At 41.3% G+C, this 20,252-nt stretch overlaps 2 protein-coding genes across 2 annotated transcripts; one reads left to right on the forward strand and one right to left on the reverse strand.

The window, feature by feature from the left end:
* The first annotated feature begins 5,563 nt into the window (after positions 1–5,563).
* Positions 5,564–7,456, forward strand: LOC119557072 (cell wall protein IFF6). The gene is made up of 2 exons (XM_037869624.1): positions 5,564–6,000; positions 6,557–7,456. Exon 2 carries the CDS (start codon positions 6,558–6,560, stop codon positions 6,969–6,971), a length of 414 nt encoding a protein of 137 aa, XP_037725552.1. The 5' UTR covers positions 5,564–6,000; position 6,557; the 3' UTR covers positions 6,972–7,456.
* A 2,753-nt stretch (positions 7,457–10,209) lies between these two features.
* Positions 10,210–11,238, reverse strand: LOC119557407 (protamine-like protein 99C). The gene is made up of 3 exons (XM_037870154.1): positions 11,018–11,238; positions 10,607–10,944; positions 10,210–10,549 (listed from the first exon to the last, which is right to left on the reverse strand). Exons 1-3 carry the CDS (start codon positions 11,171–11,173, stop codon positions 10,531–10,533), a joined length of 513 nt encoding a protein of 170 aa, XP_037726082.1. The 5' UTR covers positions 11,174–11,238; the 3' UTR covers positions 10,210–10,530.
* Positions 11,239–20,252: the final 9,014 nt, after the last annotated feature.

A 20,252-nucleotide genomic window follows, 5' to 3' on the forward strand; every position in this document is an offset into this window, starting at 1 on the left:
AAACTAATTACTTGCTAAAAGCGCAAACAAAAGCCACAAAAATAAAAACAATGACAACAAAGGGGGGCGGGACAGGGGGTTTTATCTCCGATCGCACACACTAGACGACCTCTAACCTCCCTATATTTCCTGGATTTTTGTTCAACATGGCCAGAACAAAGGCCTGGTCCAAAACAATGGGTGACACAACGGAAACCAGCTGGCAAAACACTCGAGAGCCAATCAATGCAAAATGTGTCCCAAAGTCCACTTGCGCAATATATCGGGGGCGTAACCACGCCCACCGCACCAAGGGGGCTTGAGTTGGCCTTATGCAAGGATATTCACTAATAAGTCCTCTGGCGTAAGGGGAGAGGAGGTTTCAGACCAAGGCAAATTGTTCGAGAAAATGCGGATAATTTTTGAGCTGCTGCTTAAAGCCTTCAAGCCTTCAACTATAGTTTTCCGTATTATAGAGGCATTATTACGCATTACGTATGCTGCATGTCCAAAAGCCGATTAACGCTTAACTTAGTTGCAGCATAAATACTTAATGGTAGTGCAAAATGTTCATAGGACAAGAGTAGTTAACTAAAATAAGCGAATTACGCACACGACTTAGCCATAGGTACTTAAAGTGATTTAAAGTCTCATTATATATGAGGAATGCATTCATTTTACTAACTACGTTATTCTTTCAAAGGGGACTTACCTAATTACTTGAAAGGTTAGTACTTTAATATCTATCTTTATTTATTAAATTAAATACATACACAAATTTGAAATGGTGTTTTAAGATATAAACTAACATATGTATACAACAAAGGTACTGTAATATTTAAATACCCTTAATGACCTTAAGTTTGGTGAATTTTTAAGAAATGTTTATTTTTGGATGCCCTTAAGAAGCATTTGGGGAGTGCAGGGTAAGGTGACGAACTCGTCAAATGTCATATGTGACGTCACGTCAAAAATCGTGCCGCCAATATATTTACAATAATATTACAATAATTTACAATAATATTATTAGGACATAATTTTGACTAAATAGGTGGAGCAGAAATTAAAAAACGTATACAATTTATAAGTGTCTCAGCACAGCCAGAGCAAGGATTTGTGGAAAACCAAGTCAGATAAATGCATGCAAGTATTTACAAGATCTTTAGCAATAGTTCTTGGTTGTGTGTGTTTTTATCTTTAGCGCCTTATGATAGTGGCACCATCATATTTCCAACAGTACCTTGTAGGCTATCCTGATGAACACTTTGTAGGGTATGAAGATGTAATGCTCACCATGTCAAAGGGTAACCGTAAAGATATGGTTTTGTTTCTCCTCATAAGCTGTCTCCGATCCGCACTCAACCTTGAGATTGGAAAGCTCCAGAGGCGTCGAGTTTTTTATGGCCAGCCATGTCCGAATGGCGGAATAAAATCGCTAAAACCGGTTAACGAATCGTCGAAGCTGCAACATCTGGTGGGGCACTGCCTGGAGCTTAGCACCTGATTAGGTGAGCTTCAGGAGTCATTCCTGAGCCGAGGATGTCGAGGCTGGCAGGATGTGGGTTAGGCCAGAGGTGGTAGATGGTGGGTGAGAGGTCAGCGGCGAATTAAGAGCGTAACTCGGGTGGGATTCAGGGAATTTCGCAGTTCGGTGCCCGGAGCTGCTCCTCGGGCTCAGCAGGGCTCAGCTCAGCTCAGTCCAAGGACCAAGGACCAAGGACCAAGGACGAAGGACGCAGGACCCACTGCCATTGTCCCGGCTCCTTATCGAAATCCAGTGCTGTCACTTGTCGGGCACTTCACGGCAGCCAGTGATCTCCCTCGAGTGTGTTGAACATACGCTTCTCTATGTGTGTCCCCCAACTTTTTTCCGCTTTCTCCTTTCTCCTTTCGCCTTTCTCCGTCTGTGTTTGTTTAGCCTCTGCCTGACCCCTGACCCCTGGCTGCCGGGGCTTATACAACCACTCAGTGACACAAATAAAAGTAAACATGATAAAACCATTGAAACTTTTTCCATTTTCACTTTTGAGTGTGTTTGTATTTTGCTCCACTCCGCCTTTGTCCTTTTTTCACACACACATAGACACACACACCCAGGATATATGTACCCCTGGATGGCTGCATCTGTGTGCGAGTTAATCTCAAGTGCAGCCGAGAGCTAAATATTTACCATTGGCGTTGACTCTGCGCCTCTGCAGCCACAAACTCGCAAGCACATGGCCAAAGTCCCCAGTGACCAGCACACGCCACTCACAACCCACCAGCCACCCGCCGGGAAAAACCCACTTTCTCCGCTCCACTCGATCCCCTTTCACCGCTATGTTGACTTCTCGCTTATCATCGATGGCGCTGAGGTCTGTCCATCCAAACATGCATTCAAATGACCTGGACTTGCTTCCCCCACACCCACTTAACCGCCCCTTGTTTACGCTTAACTAACAAGCCAAGCTAAAAGTTAGCTAACTGCAAGACGGGACATCCCTTTTATATTTTCCCCATCCTTTTCTTATTTTTAGCTCCCCCCCCTCCCCGCCTCAGCCATTCAAGAGAGTCCAGTTTGTTGGGCTTGAATTGTTTATGTTGGCAACCCTGGGCCGGGACTCGAATTGTTTCTGGATTTTCGATGCTGGCATCCGCCAGTAAGTTGGCCAGGACAAAAGGCAGATAGGTAAATACATACTTGTGCCAGTCGTTGAACTTGTGTGTGTGTTTGTGGCTTGACCTCTGGCAGGATGCATCCACAAGTCAATCACACAGCCGAAGTATGTCTATCCTTGGCATATGGAAAACCAACCACTGTTGTGTTTCTTTATCAAATACTATAAACATTGTCTCTACAAATATGCATAGGGTTTGTAATTATAAATATGGTCACACTGCTTTGTTACATACACTTACATAGCGCTAAATGATTACCCAACACTACACTATTCAACACTTGTTTATACCTTATAATTTAACAGTTCTTAAATATATTTATATGGTATACTTTCTTTTCTTTACTTCTGCACTTTAAGCACCGAGTCGTATAACCTTGTAAAAGGTCTTTAATAATAAATATGGTCTCACTGTTCTGTCCCTATCCACTCACTTATCCAAGACTAAATGCTTGCACTACGACAACTTACGACTTTAACCCTAATAATCGCATAGTTATTTAACAGTTGTTAAAGATAATTCTTTGGAACGCGAGAACCAAGTCTTTTACTCGATATATAGGGCTTGTAACAATAAATTTGGTCACACTGTTTCCCAACACTTGCATTCATGCAACCTTTTCAACACTTACCTTTACCTAGGAATGGCACATATAGTTCTTAAAGATATTCCCTTGACTGTGCCAGTGCTAGCAATCAAATGTAAATACCTCTGAGAAGATTTGAAGCCAAGGATGAATTCAACTAAGCAGACAAGTAAATATTCAGCATTTTGACGGTTTTCACTGCGGCATCACTGCTTTCCACTGCTTCGGGCAAAAGTCAACGCCAAGTCGGCCCAACAAACCACGAACTCGTGAATATTTAAAGGGCAGGCTTCAATATTTCATCATAGCTCAACCTTGACAGCAATATGAAGTGAGTGCGACTGCAAGTGGGCGGTGAACGGGTGGTGGTGGTGGGTGGCAGTTGGGCGGCAGGTGCGAGTGGCAGGTGGCAATATGAAACGCTTGGCTGGAGCAGAGCAGTGCAGCGGATGCTGGAATCAACCGAGGCGTGTAACCGAGGCACTACTCCCGCCCCCCCCCCCCCCCCCCCCCACATTTTAACCCTCCGGGAGCCATGTGCAATTGTCAAGTCTTTCGTGAAGATACAACTCACTCGCCGCTCCAATGAAACGGCTCATTATGAGCCGGATCCGGATATGGCTACAGACACGGCTACGGTTGACATTGGGCGGCGTCGGGCCCAAAAGAGACTAAGCCTATCCATTGTTGGCCGAAAACTGCACGTAACGATGTATTAATTAAGCTCAGACCGATGGCTCAGTGGGTTTGGTAATGCCATGACATGAAAGTGGAACATTTTTATGTTTAACACACATAAGTTCAATGAGTTGGCAAAATTCCACAAAACAAAAAGAAAAGATATGGAGGAGCGAAAATAGCCAAAAACCATAAACCAATCGATTTTGGGAAGATGGTGTATATATAATATATCATAGCCACTATATTTCAATACAGTCATCAAAATGGCATGCCTCCCTTTAATTTTAGTGTTGGTATAGTACAATTGTAGCCGTTATGTCTGAATAATCTGAAAATATTTTTTGTCCTCGGCAGCTTGATTATTTGGATATTAAATTCAAGGAGGACTAGCTTTCTTAGATTCTGATTTAATAGTTTTAATTTCAATGCATTTATTTACCCATTTCGATCTTAGCTTTGTCAAAGTCTTCGATGAGTTTCGGTAAGGTGACCCAGAACAGCACTTCCATAGCTCCTAACTTAACTAATTCGATTCCGATTTTAAAGTGGTATATGTGGGTTTATATGTTCGTGGTTAAACTCTCAAGTTGTCCTAACAACATGTTGTACTTAGTTTGAAAAACTATGTCTTTGTCTCCGATAAGTTAGAGAAAGGTGACCCCAAAGTGGCAAGCAAGGGCGAGCTGACTTTCTCCGTTTTTATTCCGATTCTGGAGAGCAGAAGTCAATGCTCTAGACTGGAACCAGCAATCAATCAAGGTTTAATCGGGATAGGGGATGGGTTAAAGTCGCCATCTCAAAAGGGGGAAAACTCGTTGCTCGCTGCTCGACAATCATTTACCGAGCAGCTTTTGGCTTTCACTTTTCACACATCCCGTAATTAATTTCCGTTTGATTGTTTGTCTTGTCGGGACTCCTCCTTTAAAACCCGCACCCGGAATCCTATTTGCTTCTCACACAGCGAATGCGATTTAATTGCTTTGGGGCCCCTGTTGCCGCGACTTAAGCTCAGCTCAGGCGCTTTTCCTCCGCACCTTTCCCACATTTCCCGGGGCTGCATTTTCCGGTCGTAAATAAAGAGCTAAGCGCGGACACATAGGTGAGGCATTGCAGGTGGAAATCAGATGGCAGAGAAGGCTGCCATGTCAACAACTTTGCTGTGAAAGTTTAATTTGTTTAGTTCATTTGCTGCTGGCAGGAGCAAAGCATAATATGGCACCATCCCGAGCACCAGGGTTGCCAAGCGACGCCAAAAAGTATGAAAGATATTAGGGCTTTATGGGCAAAGCAATAGAAAACCCAGAAAAATTACTTTTGCATTAAGTTTTATTTTTTCATTACATTAATCACTTTTTTTTAAATTATAGTTTTTCAGTAAAAATGTCGGAGAGCTCGAAATGCTTAAGTTTTTTATACTTTGCAGCCATTTTAAATAACCCTTTAATTATTAACAAGTTTTTAATTTTAATTTATTCAGCAAGAAAAGGTTCTATAAGATTTTAATACAATTTGAAATACATTTTGCAAGTTGAATACGCGATATTTAATTTTTTAATTTACTTCTTAATTCGTAAGCCCTTTTTCGATAGCTTTCTTTTTAAAATATAGTTTTCAGCCGGCAATGAGAAGTATGCCAGATATTTGACAGGGTATTTTAGACTTAGTAAAATCGTCTAGGTAGTCAACACACACATCTGACACATTCATACACACACACACACCGTTTGAACAAAAAAATATAGACGAAAATCGAAAAAAAATAATAATCAAACGGCGAAAAGAAATCCAACCTGGTACTAGAAACTAGCTAATTGAAAAGTTGCACTAGATTTGCTTGCGACTTGGACGCCCAGACGCGAAGAACAGTTCCGTTGTCAGCACACCACTGCACCAGAGTCCCTTGGATCGCACAGAAAGAGTACAAAATTGATAGGCTCAAGGTTCAAGGCACCCGAAAGGACTGAGAGTTGACCCCCGAACCCAGCCAAGGGCCAATCGGGCCCAATAATCGTGCAGCTAAGTGCCCCAGTTTAAAGCCACATCGACCACTGCTTCCAGTCCGATTTCTTTTCCACTTTTGATAGTTTTATATTCGGGTAAGTCATTTGTGAACTCTTCGTAGGTAATATCATTATACTATAAATTATTATACAATTTGTCAATATAATTGAAATTTCTTTATCTCGAAAAACAAACTTGAGAGCACTTTCGTCTTGATTTCAAGAACGTTTCGTCTTAAATAAGTGAGAAGACCAATTCCTTTATAGAGAACATTTGATCTTGGCTCTTTTCTGTTCTACATTGGAAGTTTGGAAGTATAGCTTTTTAAAAAATAAATAGGTTTATATAATTCTATATATGTTTGATATTTATTTTCTTTGCATATTATTGCATATTGCATATTGCATTCAATTTATAAAAAACCTAGTTAGGCATAACTTTTTAATAAAATCCAATTGTGAAGACTAGTGTTACACATATCAAAGTTCTTCTTTATATTTAATGAACCTTTTATATAGTTTTAATAAGATCCTATTGTGAAGACTAGTGTTACACATATCGAAGTAATTCTTTATATTTAATGAATATATTTCTTTATATTTAATTTAATGTTTCGAAATGAATTAATGTTTTTCGAACTGCTGATCCCAGAATGGTCATCAATCTGAACCCGGCCACCTCGTCGAGCGCCAATGCGAGCGGCAGCAGCGTGGGCGGCGGCAGCGGTGGCGGCGGCAGCGTGAGCAGCCAAAGCGGTAGCATCATTGGCGGAAACGGAACCGGAGGCGGAAACGGTAGCGGTAGCGGTAGCGGAAACGGCAGCGGAAGCGGCAACAGCGCCGGAAACGGAAGTGCCGGCGCTGCCACCAGCAACCTAATGGGCATCTTCAGCCACGCGGTCTTCGAGGGGATCGTCCATCTGCATGTGGTATGTGCGGGCGATTCGAACGCCAAGTGGATCACCCTGGAGGAGGCGATGGCCTACTGCCCCACCGGCGTGGTTGCCTACACAAAACTGCAGCTCGCAGAGATTTACGGCGTGCCGATGGAAGTTCTGTTCGAGTGATGAGACCGGACATTTCGGAATCCTCGAGGGCAGTTCGGTGGTCTCTCATCTGGACAATGGGCACTGCATTTTGCTTGTTCGGATTTGCAGAACAATGGCAGGCGGCATTTGAACTTTGGCAATGTTGGCAGCCAAATCAAGAAAATCAGTATTCGGTTGTTTTGCAGACACTTCTGCGTACCGGCGACTTTTTTTCGTGCCTGTTTTCTAGCTATACAACAGAAACCAAATTTCAAGTTGTGGCGTTATGCAATTATTCCGAAATACAGCAATTACTTCAGAGAGTTTAGAATACCAGCCGAGGTGACATATCCAAGAGATGTATTAATGTTCGGTTTGATGAAAGAAACTGGTTAATTTTTTTTGACTGAAGGACGTATACTTCTGGCCCGACTCGAGGATAATTCGTAACTTATGCTCATCAAAAATGTATGAAGAGAAGGCACTAATTCATAAAAATCTCAAATAATGATTTTCAAAACTTAGATTGAAGTGCTTTTATTTATTGAGCATATTTGTGAGGTGTGAAAGATTGGCAACTATTTTGGGATTTTTATAGACCAGTAAACATTATTTGATTGCCAACCTGAAATCCAAATTGCCGAAATCCTGATGCATTTATTAGATACATTTTTTTTTAATTCCAGCTAAATTTTTCCTTTACTCTCTTAGTGATTTCAGTGTTTTAGGTAAATATTCAAATAGATAAAAAAACCAGAAGAGAGGTTTTATCAACGAAATTTTTGGTACATATATGCAAAATGTAAAAGAAATTAAAATCATTTTGAAGGAACTAAAATAAGTTTAGAAGTGATAAGTTCAGAAAAATGTTTTTCTCGCTCCTTTTAGATTTTAGAGTAGTTTCGAAAGAAATCGGGAAAGTACAATATCGAAAATCAGTTGTACATTATTCCTGTAAATATTTATTAAGTCTTACAACATCACATATTTTCTTTACGCATTCCATTTCTCGTACAGCGTTTGAATAGCAAAAATCTCCAATGAAGTCCTGCAATATTACAAAAAATTAAATCTCCAAGGCTCTGGCAATCCCAGGATTCATTTACCTAGGCCACTGACCGCCTCACGTGCCCCTGTGGCATTTGTCAGCCGAGCAAGGACGAGGGGAGAGGGGGGGCGAGGGGGCGAGGGGGCGACCAAGATGGATGGGCTGAGCGGAAGTTTAAGGAGTCTTTGCCACGCAGCAACCACACGGCGTATGCGTAATGCGGCCAGCCCACAGAATTTGGGCATTTCAATTGCAAATTAGCCAAAAGCCAACGTCAACGGGCAGCCACGCCCCCCGCCGCCCCCTTTTCAAGTGCGCCTCGGGATTCCATTGCCTTTTTCTTTTCTGTGTGTGTGTGTGTGTCTGGGTGTGCGGCAATTTGAATGATTTATGTTGATTGCGTATAATTGCATGTTGTGTCCTTGTCCGCCCCTTTGTGCCCAGGTGCGTTTGCCGGCCACGTGACAAATTCAAATCCCCGCCACCGCGCGCCACTCCTTGCTCACGGCATTGTTTCGTCTTTCGTCTTTTCCATTTCCGCTTTTCCGCTCTTCCGCTTTTCCACTTTTCCGCCTTTCCTAACCTCAGACATTCTGCGGAGCATTGTTGCCGCCGCTTTTATGACGCTCCATCTGTCAGCGGCTTGTTGGTTGGCTAAATGGTTTGTTGGTGACACCGCGCCAGGAGTCTTTGGAAGGATGGGGGGGGGGGCTGGAAAAGCGGAAAAGCCAGGACCTACATGGCCGCCAGTCGGGCAGGCTGCTTATCTAATTACGCGCCCAAAAGCACGCAACACAAAAATGCCAACCAAGCCGAGCGACGGCGACCAACTTGTCTTTTGCGGCACGACGCTTCATTTTTCTAATGGCCCATCGAGGTGGTGGGCGGAAAAGCGTTCGGGAAAAGCGCTGGGAAAAATGCGGTGGGTCAGGATCTGACTTTTGCCAAATGGCAGTCGCTCGCGCATTTATTTCGCTTGTAAACGAGCGCAATTTGCAATTTGAGCGCGTCCGCTTCGCGTGTACTCTCCTCACTTTCACCCCCTGCCCTCACCACTTTCTCCTCTTCACACCGCACACACACACACACACACACACCACACATCAAAGAGCTTAAAAGGGAGTGTGGGCTGTCCGTCCTGTCAGCCATTTGCAATTGAATATTTATTTGCATTGCCCACGGGTTTCGTGTCGGGTGTGGCGCAACTAAAAAATTATTACGCATACGCAGCGTTGTCAGACGGGGGGGTGGGCAAAAAAGGAAAATAACGAATCAAATCATATGAAAGGACAGGCGCAGCACTTTTTCCTAATCAGGCGAAGTGTGACCGGAATTTTTGGTAATTTCAAAGGGAATTCGGGAGGTTTAGCGCGTTACAGCAGGTCAACAAACTTTATGTTGAGTGCTTGTTGAAAAGTGCACTTTGGATGTATATACTTAAACGTGCTGTATGTTATTAACTAGTTGGTTCTTACATGAAATTTAATATTATCCCTACTATAAACTTTCTAAGGTTTTGTTTTTGGGCTTGGCATTTAAGCTTTATCATTGTGGACGGCAGTACACGTAGTGGCGAAGCGCGCAAGAGAGCGTGCGAAGACAACTACTATATATAGCCGCAATTTATGTATTCGGCACGCTACAACAGAAAATTAACATGTAGGTAAATAAATAAGTACTGTTGCGGGCCGAAATCATAAATTTAATAAAGTTAATTTATTTTATCGAATGTAATATCATTTTTCGTCACAATTGTTGATTTCAGAAATTTTTGTTAAGGCGCGTTCGCCACTACTTTCTACCTCGTTAAGAGGTGTTTTTGTTTGATTTGTTTTATAGATTTATACGCTAATCCGTTTATGTTCCCGTTTAATCTTCGTGTTTTGTAAATATCTTGTATATAATTGAATAGTGAAATGTAAGATTTACAAGACATTGTTCGCTTCAAATTTACATATATTAATACGGCTAAAATTGAATAGTGTTTCTTATCAAGTCCTCACAACCCTGAAAAAATGGTAGATATTATTGTTTGAGTAAAGCTTTACATTTAGGCAACTTTACCAAAGCGGCCTCTCAAATTGTTGGCGCTGGTTTCCATGCAGACGGCACCAAAGACGAGTTGCCTTGTTTACTTAAAACCAAGATTGTTAATTTACCTAGAGTTTTAAAATACTATTTCATTTGGTGGTTACACAAGATGATAAAAAACAGCTTTGAAAACCCAGTTCTTTTTATTTACAAAGTGTTTTCGGTCCAATTTACACAATCTTTAGAAAATTGTAGCCATTACTTCTCTTATAAACCTTTAAATTTAGATCAAATAGTTTGCGCTGACTTTCAGTCAGAATGCACCAAACACGAGCTGCCTTGTTCAATAGATCAGGGCCCGACAAATGAGAATTTAGTGATTGAAACTTGCGCATAAAATGAATATAGGCCACCGCTGAGCCCAAAGGACTTTTGTCGCGAATCTTTAGCACAGGACTCGCTTTCTTCTTTACAATGCGCTTGATGGAGTTAGATTTCTTCCTTTCCTATCCAGTGTTCCTATCCAGTCCTCACAACCCTGAAAAAATGGTAGATATTATTGTTTGAGTAAAGCTTTACATTTAGACAACTTTACCAAAGCGGCCTCTCAAATTGTTGGCGCTGGTTTCCATGCAGACGGCACCAAAGACGAGTTGCCTTGTTTAGTAGATCATTCGCCTTCAAATTGTTGTTCTTCCTCTGAAACTTACGCATGAAATGAATATAGGCTACGGCGGAGCCCAGACGATTTGGACCGAGGGTCTTCAGCACAGGGCTGGGTCTCTTCTTGGTGGACTTGGATGGCTTCCTTTTCTTCTTGATCCTCGACTCCCTTTCACGGGCACTGGGAGAGCGAGCCGGACTGCATTTCTCCCGCTCAGATTTACCGGGGTTTTCCCCAAGGGACTGACTCTCAAGCTCCTGAGGTGCACTCTTTATAACGGTCACAGGTTCGATTGTTAGCAATTGGTATATATTATTAAAAATTAAGATATTTCCTACTTACCGGATTTTTAAAGAGGGTCATATAGTTCCATTCTCTTGCTTCGAAACGTATCCCGTTCTGTGGGGAAATTCCGTAGAATCGCTTTTTTTCTTGGCTCGATAAGTTCAGGGAGCCAGTTGTTTTACGAAGTGTCTTTCGACCTTTTTTTCCTTCCATAGTTTAAATGTGTGTAAAAATAAAATTTGGTTTCCCGTGCACGACAATGTCTACACTTGAATACTAATGAGAATACTGATTCTGATTGAGAAGCTGTTCTCCCAGCTATCTAGGATCAAACAAAAACACCTCTTAACGAGGTAAAAAGTAGTGGCGAACGCGCCTTAACAAAAATTTCTGATATCAACAATTGAGACGAAAAATGATATTACATTCGATAAAATAAATAAACTATATTAAATTTATGATTTCGGCCCGCAACAGTAAATATTTATTTACCTACACGTAAATTTTCCGTTGTAGAGTACCGAATACATAAATTTAATATAGTTTATTTATTTTATCGAAGGTAATATAATTTTTCGTCCCAATTGATGATATCAGAAATTTTTGTTAAGGCGCGTTCGCCACTACTTTTTACCTCGTTAAGAGGTGTTTTTGTTTGATTTTAATTAAGCCTGGTCACACTTACTTAACAAAAATGTAAATGATTCACTTAATACACTTAATTTTGATTGCCTTCTTAGTGTTAACACATTCCATTTTAGATTTTCTGTACCTAATAAATTAGTTTTAAGGTGTTTTCTTATTAAGTGCAATTCAATTTTTTGTTAGCCTTGGTCACACTAATTTAACAATAATGCAAATAATTTACTCAATTCTCAGTTATTAACAAGTAAAAATCATGAAAATGTAGTAATCTGCCCAGTTGGCTGTTCGTAATCACATTATCCACTAACATTTGATTAGAAACGTCCAACTTCCTGCGACCTGGTCACACCAATTACGTGTCGTCCTATCGGAAGTGGTGCAGCCACACTCAACCACCGTGGTCGATGCAAGAAGCAGGCTAATAAAATGTACTTTGTGCTCGAACGTGCGTTGACTGTGAAATCGGGCTGAAAATAAAAGGGGAAGAAAGTGGAGAAAGGGGGCTGTGCGATATCTCTTGTTTCGCTCGCATCACGCGGCTGCCTAATTATAATTTTTGCATTTTGCTGCCGGCTGCAAAATTCATGAACGAGAAAAGTGCGGGGTGCGCAATGCCATTCCACTGCTGCCCACCGATGTTAACATAAAACTTGACAACATTCCGGCGCTAAACGAGGGGTCAGCTAGGGGTCAGAGGTTGATCAAAGCGAACACATCAACTTAAAGCGTTTTATGGCCAGAATGTGCGTTTCCCTGGCTTTTATACGTATGTATATATACACGTTCTTTTTGTTTTTGCGCTGATTCGAGCAACTTCCAGTGCCACAGCCACTTCCGTTTTCCTTTTTCTGCAAATGTTGCAAATCTTCGCGAAAAACTTGTCGTAAAAATATTTCCATCAGCCAAAATAAAGCAGGAGCGATGTGGAGCGGCGGATGAAGATGAAGATGAAGATGAAGCTGCAAGGAGCATCGAGAACGAGGAGGTGGCAGGATGGTATGGGGCATGGTATGGGGGCAGATAAGCACGGTATGGCTCGCCAGCGCTCGCAATGAAGCAATGAAACTGGCAATAAACAAATGGCACAAACGGCAACGGATGTGCAAAAACGGAAGCAAAAAGTAAGAAGAGCTGGCAAAAACACACGAAATGGATTGCCAATGAAAAGGGCAACGAAGTGGTGGCTACCCTGCATAAAAATTAATGGTATGGGAAGCTATTTCAGCTTAAATATGTTATACCACCGAAGCACTAAGGAGTGATATGGTATCATATAATAAATATTTTTTAAACGTATTTTTAAAGCTAGAAATAATTTTTCTTACATTTTTCACCGAAAAATAAGAATTTAAGGTGATAAACTTCGAATGGATCTGTAAAGTTTTACCAGATGCGTGGGCAAATCACCGAACAAGGGTATAAAATGAAGATCCAGCTGCGATGGGGCAAAATGCCACCGGAAGACGACGTCGTGGCGCCAAAAGCAGCGCATTTCCAGTGGCGGCGGTGGAGGGGGGGTATGGGTATGGGGGGTGTAATGGGGATTTTCGGGGCGCGCCGAATTTATGAAGCATAAGCTGCATAAACATTAAGATTACATAAACGTCGACGGGAATCCTTTGACAGGACAACGGCACTCGGCGGCGATGAAGACGAAGATGAAGAGACCCCAGAGGAAGTGCCCAGGAAAGGGGGTTAAGATGGCATTAGCGGGGTGCAAAGGGGGAGGCGGCAAACAAGCGACGCTTGCAACATTTTAAGTGTCGATAATTTTGGGTACTGGGTAGTTGCACACAACTGCCAACTTCGAGGCGTGGCCACGCTTAAGTCTCATGCATATGCATTAATGCAGACAAAGACGGCCGTATTCGGGGCGAAAGAGATGGCGTTAAGGTGTGAGAAAGAGAGGGGGCTACTGCATTCAAACATTTTGCATTGCAACGGCGGCATTTGCATTTCTCGGGGCCAGGGCAAATTAAATAAATGTAAATTTTAACCCACACCCAGAGTGTTTGAATCGAAATGGGAATCGGGTAGAGAATGAGAGCGTACATTCGTATATATCCCTTTGCCCTTTAAGTTATAGGTGATATAAAATCAGTGGAAAAACTGGCCAGGCTGCCATATCTAGACTTTTTAAGGACAGGTCTATTACATTTTTGTAAGATAAAGCCAGAAACCCTCAGTTTAAAACATTATTTGTTCTTTTTTTTACGTTTTATTCCACGTGTGTTCTTTTTTAATGTCAGCACTGGTTAACGAGGAAATGAAAAAGGAAAGCCTTAATGCTCTCCAAAACATGAATGTTCTTCGATTAAAACTAATACCTTGACCGATGGCTGCAAGGAATCCACAGAGAATCAATTAAATACTGGTCTGTGTGTTCAGCAATATTGAAATACCACCCCACATTCGTCGAGGCCATCTGTTCCCCGCTCGAAAGACCCGGAGACCCAGAGAGAGCCAGGGTGGAAAATGTATAGGTAACCCCCAGCGAAATCGGGGAATGCAATATACCATGTACATCGGATGTCGGAGGAGCCGTGTGTAATGTAATGGCCTTGGGTGCCTTTTTGGATACCGGGCAGTGGGATGAGCAGCGTCAGTTGCTACGTGATTTGTTTGCCAAATTGTGGCAAATGTGCGAATGTATCTGCAACTCAATTAGTGCAGAAGTGAACGCTGAATACCACCCAGCAGCATCCAGTAGCCAGCATCCAGTTCGCCTTTGGTTTATTGAGTTTGCATGACCCTAATTTAAAGATGATTTAAAATTCCCGCAGCGAAATTAACCAAACATCGGGGAAATAAGTGGGGTTACCAGTGGGGTCAGCGCGGTTGATTTCGACGGGGGATAGGGATTTATTGCCGGCTGGCATTGGACGCTAATGCGGTGCATTTATCATGGACATGGCGACTGCGACTGCGACTCCGAGGATTCCACGATGGCGATGGCGACGCAGCGCTAATGGTCGCCACTTGGCCAACATAAATTATGCTTAATCAGGGGGCAACACCAGGCGGAGCGGGCAGGAGGGGCTTCGCGGAAGTCCTTTAATCGAAACAACAAGCAGATACATGGCCAATCATCAGATACAGATCCACAGATCCCGGGCGGCAAGGAGCGAGAATCCAAATTGAAAAGGATGCGATGATGAATGCGACGGGTCTTCCTACAACTCTGGATAAAATCCAGTCTATAGGGACTTAACTCCAGGAAATATATGCGAGCAGGTCTCTGTTTTGGTTAATATTCAGTCAATAAGGATTAAGAAAATCTTTATGGGGATAAATAGGTTGAATATAGTTATTTAACTTAAGAAGATATACAAAAGGAGCATTTACCCGTGTTGAAATTCCTTAAGAGATTAATTTTCCAGTATTTCGTTCATTTTACATGTTTGAAATGTCATATATGTATATATGAATTGAATTTTTTATACTTTTTAAGCTGCTTAAAGGCTTTAATTAAAAGTTATTACATTTAATTTACATTTAGGTAAATTTGCAAGCACTTTTTAAAATAATTAACATTAATTAATAAAGCAAAAGGTTCGAAAATGAGTTGTAATATATATTGTGTTCATATATTAATGAAAATATTAAAATGTATTTATTGCTTGAACTGTAAAAGGGCCTTTAAGCAAATACTAACATTAATTTTGTAAGATACGTGTTTAAGAATATTTTTATTAATGTAATTAATTGAATTATCCCCTTTTTAATTAATGCTTAAATTTGTGTTGATGTAAGTAAAATTCCTAATCATTTTCTCTATTTATATACCAAGGTACACTCCCATAATTTATGAAAATTCATAAGCACATGTTTGTCCACGCCTTCGAAATTATGGGAATTATTCAATTATCGGCCTGCAGACTTAGGCCGCATTTGAGCCCCCTAAATGGCCACCAACCACCCCGTCCACATCGCAAATTCCGGCCTTATCAACAAGAGGAGCACATAATTCGCCGACCTCTCCGCAATATCCTTGTCTGGGTCAAGCAATTTGGCTTTGGTTGAACTCATTGATCGGCCAAACCGAGCCAAATCAAATCGAAGCCAGTGAAAGACAGGATTGCCCCAGACCACCGTATTTGTGTACATCCCACATTTCACATCGTGCAATTCCGCAGCCAACAGAAGCCCCTGGCTGCCATCATATCATGTCAATCAAGCGCAGCTGAAAACACTTTAGCTTGGCCAAGACAAGACGGCGACAGGCGATGCCAGAGGCGTCAGCATGGATGGGCTTAAGGGGGGTTCGAGCAGGGGGGTGTCACGGCGGTTGAGGGGGTCGAGCAGGGGCGAGGCATTAAACTAAGCTGGCAGCCAAATGGCAAACTAAGTGACGAAGCCTGCGCGAGCCATTAAGAGCATTCGTGCCCTTCCATTTCGCACAAGACAAGTACACAACTAACATCGAGTTGGCCAAGGAGGCACATTGGAAACAATTGCATTTACGCCTTGAGAAAACGTAAGGCTCTTTAGTTACACTTTTAAAATACAAAATACAACAGCATGCTCTGCCTTTGGGGTGACTAAATATTATAAAACATCTTTGCAAAATCATAATAACAATTAATTTTGAATTATTAATCAAAACAAGAGAGGAAGTTTACTTCGGCAAGCCGAAGTTTCTATACCCTTGCAGGTCGTTTCCGTGTGAGCCTTGTATGAGCAGAGCTCTCCAATTTTTAGAAAACTAAAATCTAATTATAGAAATTTTTTTAGATAATGTTCCATTTTAATTTACTACCGTAAATAAACGAAATACAACGGTCTTTGTATTATTTCGACTTTAATTGCACGATCGTTCTTATGGCAGCTATATGATTTTTTTTAAACTTTCTTCGAAATTTTGAAAAATCAAAAGATTGATAATACCAAGAGTATAAGTTAATTTGTCAAAAAACACCAAAGTTATACTATTTTACATTTTTTTTTAATATATTTTTTTCTCACTCCTTTGGAAGGCATGGGATATAGTTGTCCGATCCGGATTGTTCTGATTTATATACAACCTGCAATATAAATAAGACTTTTGAGAAGGCATCATCCCGATAGCTTTAAAACTGAGATACTAGTTTGCGTAGGAACGGACAGTCGGGCTAACAGACGGGCATGGCTATCATGGATCAAGAATATATATACTTTATGGGGTCGGAAACTGACTGAAATCATTATACCCTCTGAAGGGGTATAAAAAATATTTTATTGAGAGAATTTTTAAAAAGATAAAAATAATAACTTATCAATTTACCAGGGAAATATCTTTATACCTAGGTTTTTTTTTATTTTTAAAAGTGAATCAAAATTGATTTGTCGGGGGGTTTTATTTCCTTGGTTACGATTTTTTTTAATTTTTGTTTATATTGCTGTGTAGCACTGTGCCACGCCCAGCAGCATCATGCGGCGCTTTTGTTTGCTGGAAAGTATGCAACACAAAATAACAGACCACATGGCAAAATAGCTCGCCGACCGATGCGAGTACAAATGATATCATTTTCGCTGGGCGTGGCCATCTGTCATGCATGCCGCCCCCAAGGACGTTGGGATGCAGTTGATGGGAGGACGGGAAGGTGGGAAGGTGGGAAGGGCCCCCAGTGGGTGGCGCCCCGTGGGTGGTGTCGGCGGAAGTGTGAAAAAACTTCAACGAAAGACAGCCAACGGCGAATGGCAAAGGCAGCGATTTGAAAGAGATCTCCACAAAGGGGGGGAAAACAGAGAAAAGGCAAAGAAAGGAAATGTTAGCAGCGGAAAAGCTCAACTGGCAAAGAATGGAAAATATGGGGAAAACAAGTGGAGAAGGGTTCGCAAGTTTTGGAATGCAGGCAACGAAGTTCTTTAAATGCCTTATTTTTTCGCTAGAAATCACATTCTCTAACAAATGGCTTTTTTACAAATATTTATTATGCACATAGCATTTCAAATTCTTGTTAATCTTGTTAATACATACTCTTTATACACGCAATTTGTTTGAAACTATTTATATAAAAAACTTTATGTAAAGAGCACTTGTTGGTCATTAATTGCGATTCAATTCAATTGAAAAGGCCATTTCACTTGTAGTTTTATTTACACCGTTTGCCGTAATTGAGGGTTTTTGTGGGCAGCCTACAAAATTATTTTTATTGATTTGTAAACATCCCGCTTCAGAATATTTATTAAATAACACTTAAAGTTGTAATGATAAATTCTCTGATGCGGTATATATGAAATTTTAATAAAGTATGCCAATAACTTTTGGTTCTCCGAATAAAGGGAATGAAAAAACTAAACCCCAAACGCACTTTGATATCAGGCCCCGCTGAGAGATGAAAAATGAATGAATCTACCGGAGTCCACTCCAGTCCACTCCGGACACCTTTTCTGCGGTGTCCTAGTCCAGGTCCTGGCCCAGGATTCGATTCGACCATGGTCCTTTGGATATGTCGGCCCCCGGGGTCCGCTTTCATTGGGCAATTTATGGACGCGTTTTGGCCTTTTGCCGGAGTTTGTTTTGGTTTTGTTTGTTTTATCTTTGCGCCGCTTGCCAAAGCAAGGTATTGCGGGGAAAAAATGAAATACTGGCCATACCCCGAGCGAACAACTACCGATCTCCCAGGTGGATATTTAGGCTACCAATATTTTAGGGCACCATCGGTACTCACAATTGTGTTCAAGCTATGTTCTCAAACTTTATCCCATAAACAAATTGCACATTTAATTATGGGTTCTGAATGATTATCTCATTATAAACAGCCTGGAAATACTCTACCGGAATTTTAAATATCTTAAGAGGTTCTTTATCTGGTATATACCTTAACTTAATTATTACTTTTTACAAATTTTTTCTATAAATGGTTTATATTGTTCCTAAAATATATCTTTAATTAAAAAACCCTTTTATAATTATCACATATAAAGAAATCTGCAAAATAATTGTTAATTTACTACCTACATAGTAAGTAAGATGTGCAATCAGACTTGCTTACTACATTTTGCCCCAAGACAAACGATTTAATGATGCCAAACCCATCCTCATGGCAAGCCATAAAATTATATGGATTTAATATCCTGCGAGATCCGATCTTCACGGCTTTCTCCAGGGCATTTGAACTTCGTTCATCCGGATATTGTCGCAGTTGGGCTTCTTTCTTCTTTGCCGCTTTTTGCGAATTCCTGGAAACAAAGTAATTTATAGTTGGGAATTTTGTGCGCCGCTGCCATGACAACAAAATGGAATTGGCGATGGGTAACAGCACGAGAGAATGAACAGGAATTGGGGAATGGAGAAAGGAGAAAGGAGAAAAAGTGAAATGGAGAAAGGGGGACAAGGCGCTGGAGCTGGATAAATAGAGAGGGCACGTAAATTGCGGATGACAGTTGAGGCGATGTCGCAAAGGGCGCGTTTTAATTACGACAGATTTATTTATTGCGCATACGACGCGTTGCCCGCCGGCTGGAGGACTTAAGGACTTTAGGACTGCACTGAAAAGTGCAGCGGCTAATTTGCAATGAACGTCAGTTGGCCTTCGCTACGCACAAGCCCACTTTTTCCCGTCCCGCCCACAGGACCCACAGGACCCACAGGACTCTCAGGACCCACAGGACTCACCCGACTCACCTGGCCACATCCTAGGCGATAAATTGTCATTAAAATGAGACTGGCGGGGAAGCGGCTCCCGCTGTTCCTGCGAAAAGCTGGAACCGAAGCTTGTTAGCGGGCCAAGCGCTAAAAGTGTAATTAAAATTTAATTGCTTGCCAGCAAAGTGAACGGTGACGGAGATGACTATGCCTGGCAGATCGGCTTCATCATTGTTCCTCCAGGATTTTCCCTCCGACCAGGCATCTTTGTGAACTGTCGGTGAACATAATAAATGATATAAATGATATATGATATATAGACAATAAATGTGTTATAGAATTTTAAAGTAGTTCCTAATTGTACTTGCATTTGATGATTTTTATAGCCCAAAATTTAATTAACTACTGAAAATCTGGCCGTTTTGATGTCAGATATATATTTCAATTGAATACCTAAAAGTTAAAACAATTCTTGGCACTTCTAAATGTGAAACATGTTTTTTATTTTAACATATATGCCAAACAGTGTACAAATATTGTTGAAATATTTATATTTTTTACAATTAGGTATCTTTAAATGTTCATTAGCAGGGCAAAATATGGCATTTGAATTACATTAGTATAAGTAGGAGTTCAGAGTTTTCACATTTCTAATTGATCGTAACTAAGTTTTCCTAAGGCACCCATCAGCCTAGGCAACAGGAACACATTTTCCACACCAAGAGCCACTAAAACTTCTTAGCTTTCCGATTCACAAAGGACACCTTTCAGAAGACCACTTGGGGGAGGAAGAAAATTTACCGAAAATCTGTTGACTGCGTAGAAAAACCGAGCAGCAAAGACGCTGGCACAAAAAGGCAAGAGGCTATGTAAACATGGCAATTAAAATTTAATAAAATTTAATGAAAGTTGATGAAACAAATCAAAAGCAAATTGTAAATAGCCCACGGCGCTCGTTTGGCCGGGCGAATAACGAAGAGAAAGTGGGTGAGCTGCCATGGTCGAGGCATCGAACACCCTTTAAATCGAAAACGGAGGGCTGCAATATGGTTGGGCAACTTTATCGATCGCCGTCTC

The sequence above is a fragment of the Drosophila subpulchrella genome, chromosome X (genome assembly GCF_014743375.2).
Source record: "Drosophila subpulchrella strain 33 F10 #4 breed RU33 chromosome X, RU_Dsub_v1.1 Primary Assembly, whole genome shotgun sequence".
NCBI lineage: Eukaryota > Metazoa > Arthropoda > Insecta > Diptera > Drosophilidae > Drosophila > Drosophila subpulchrella.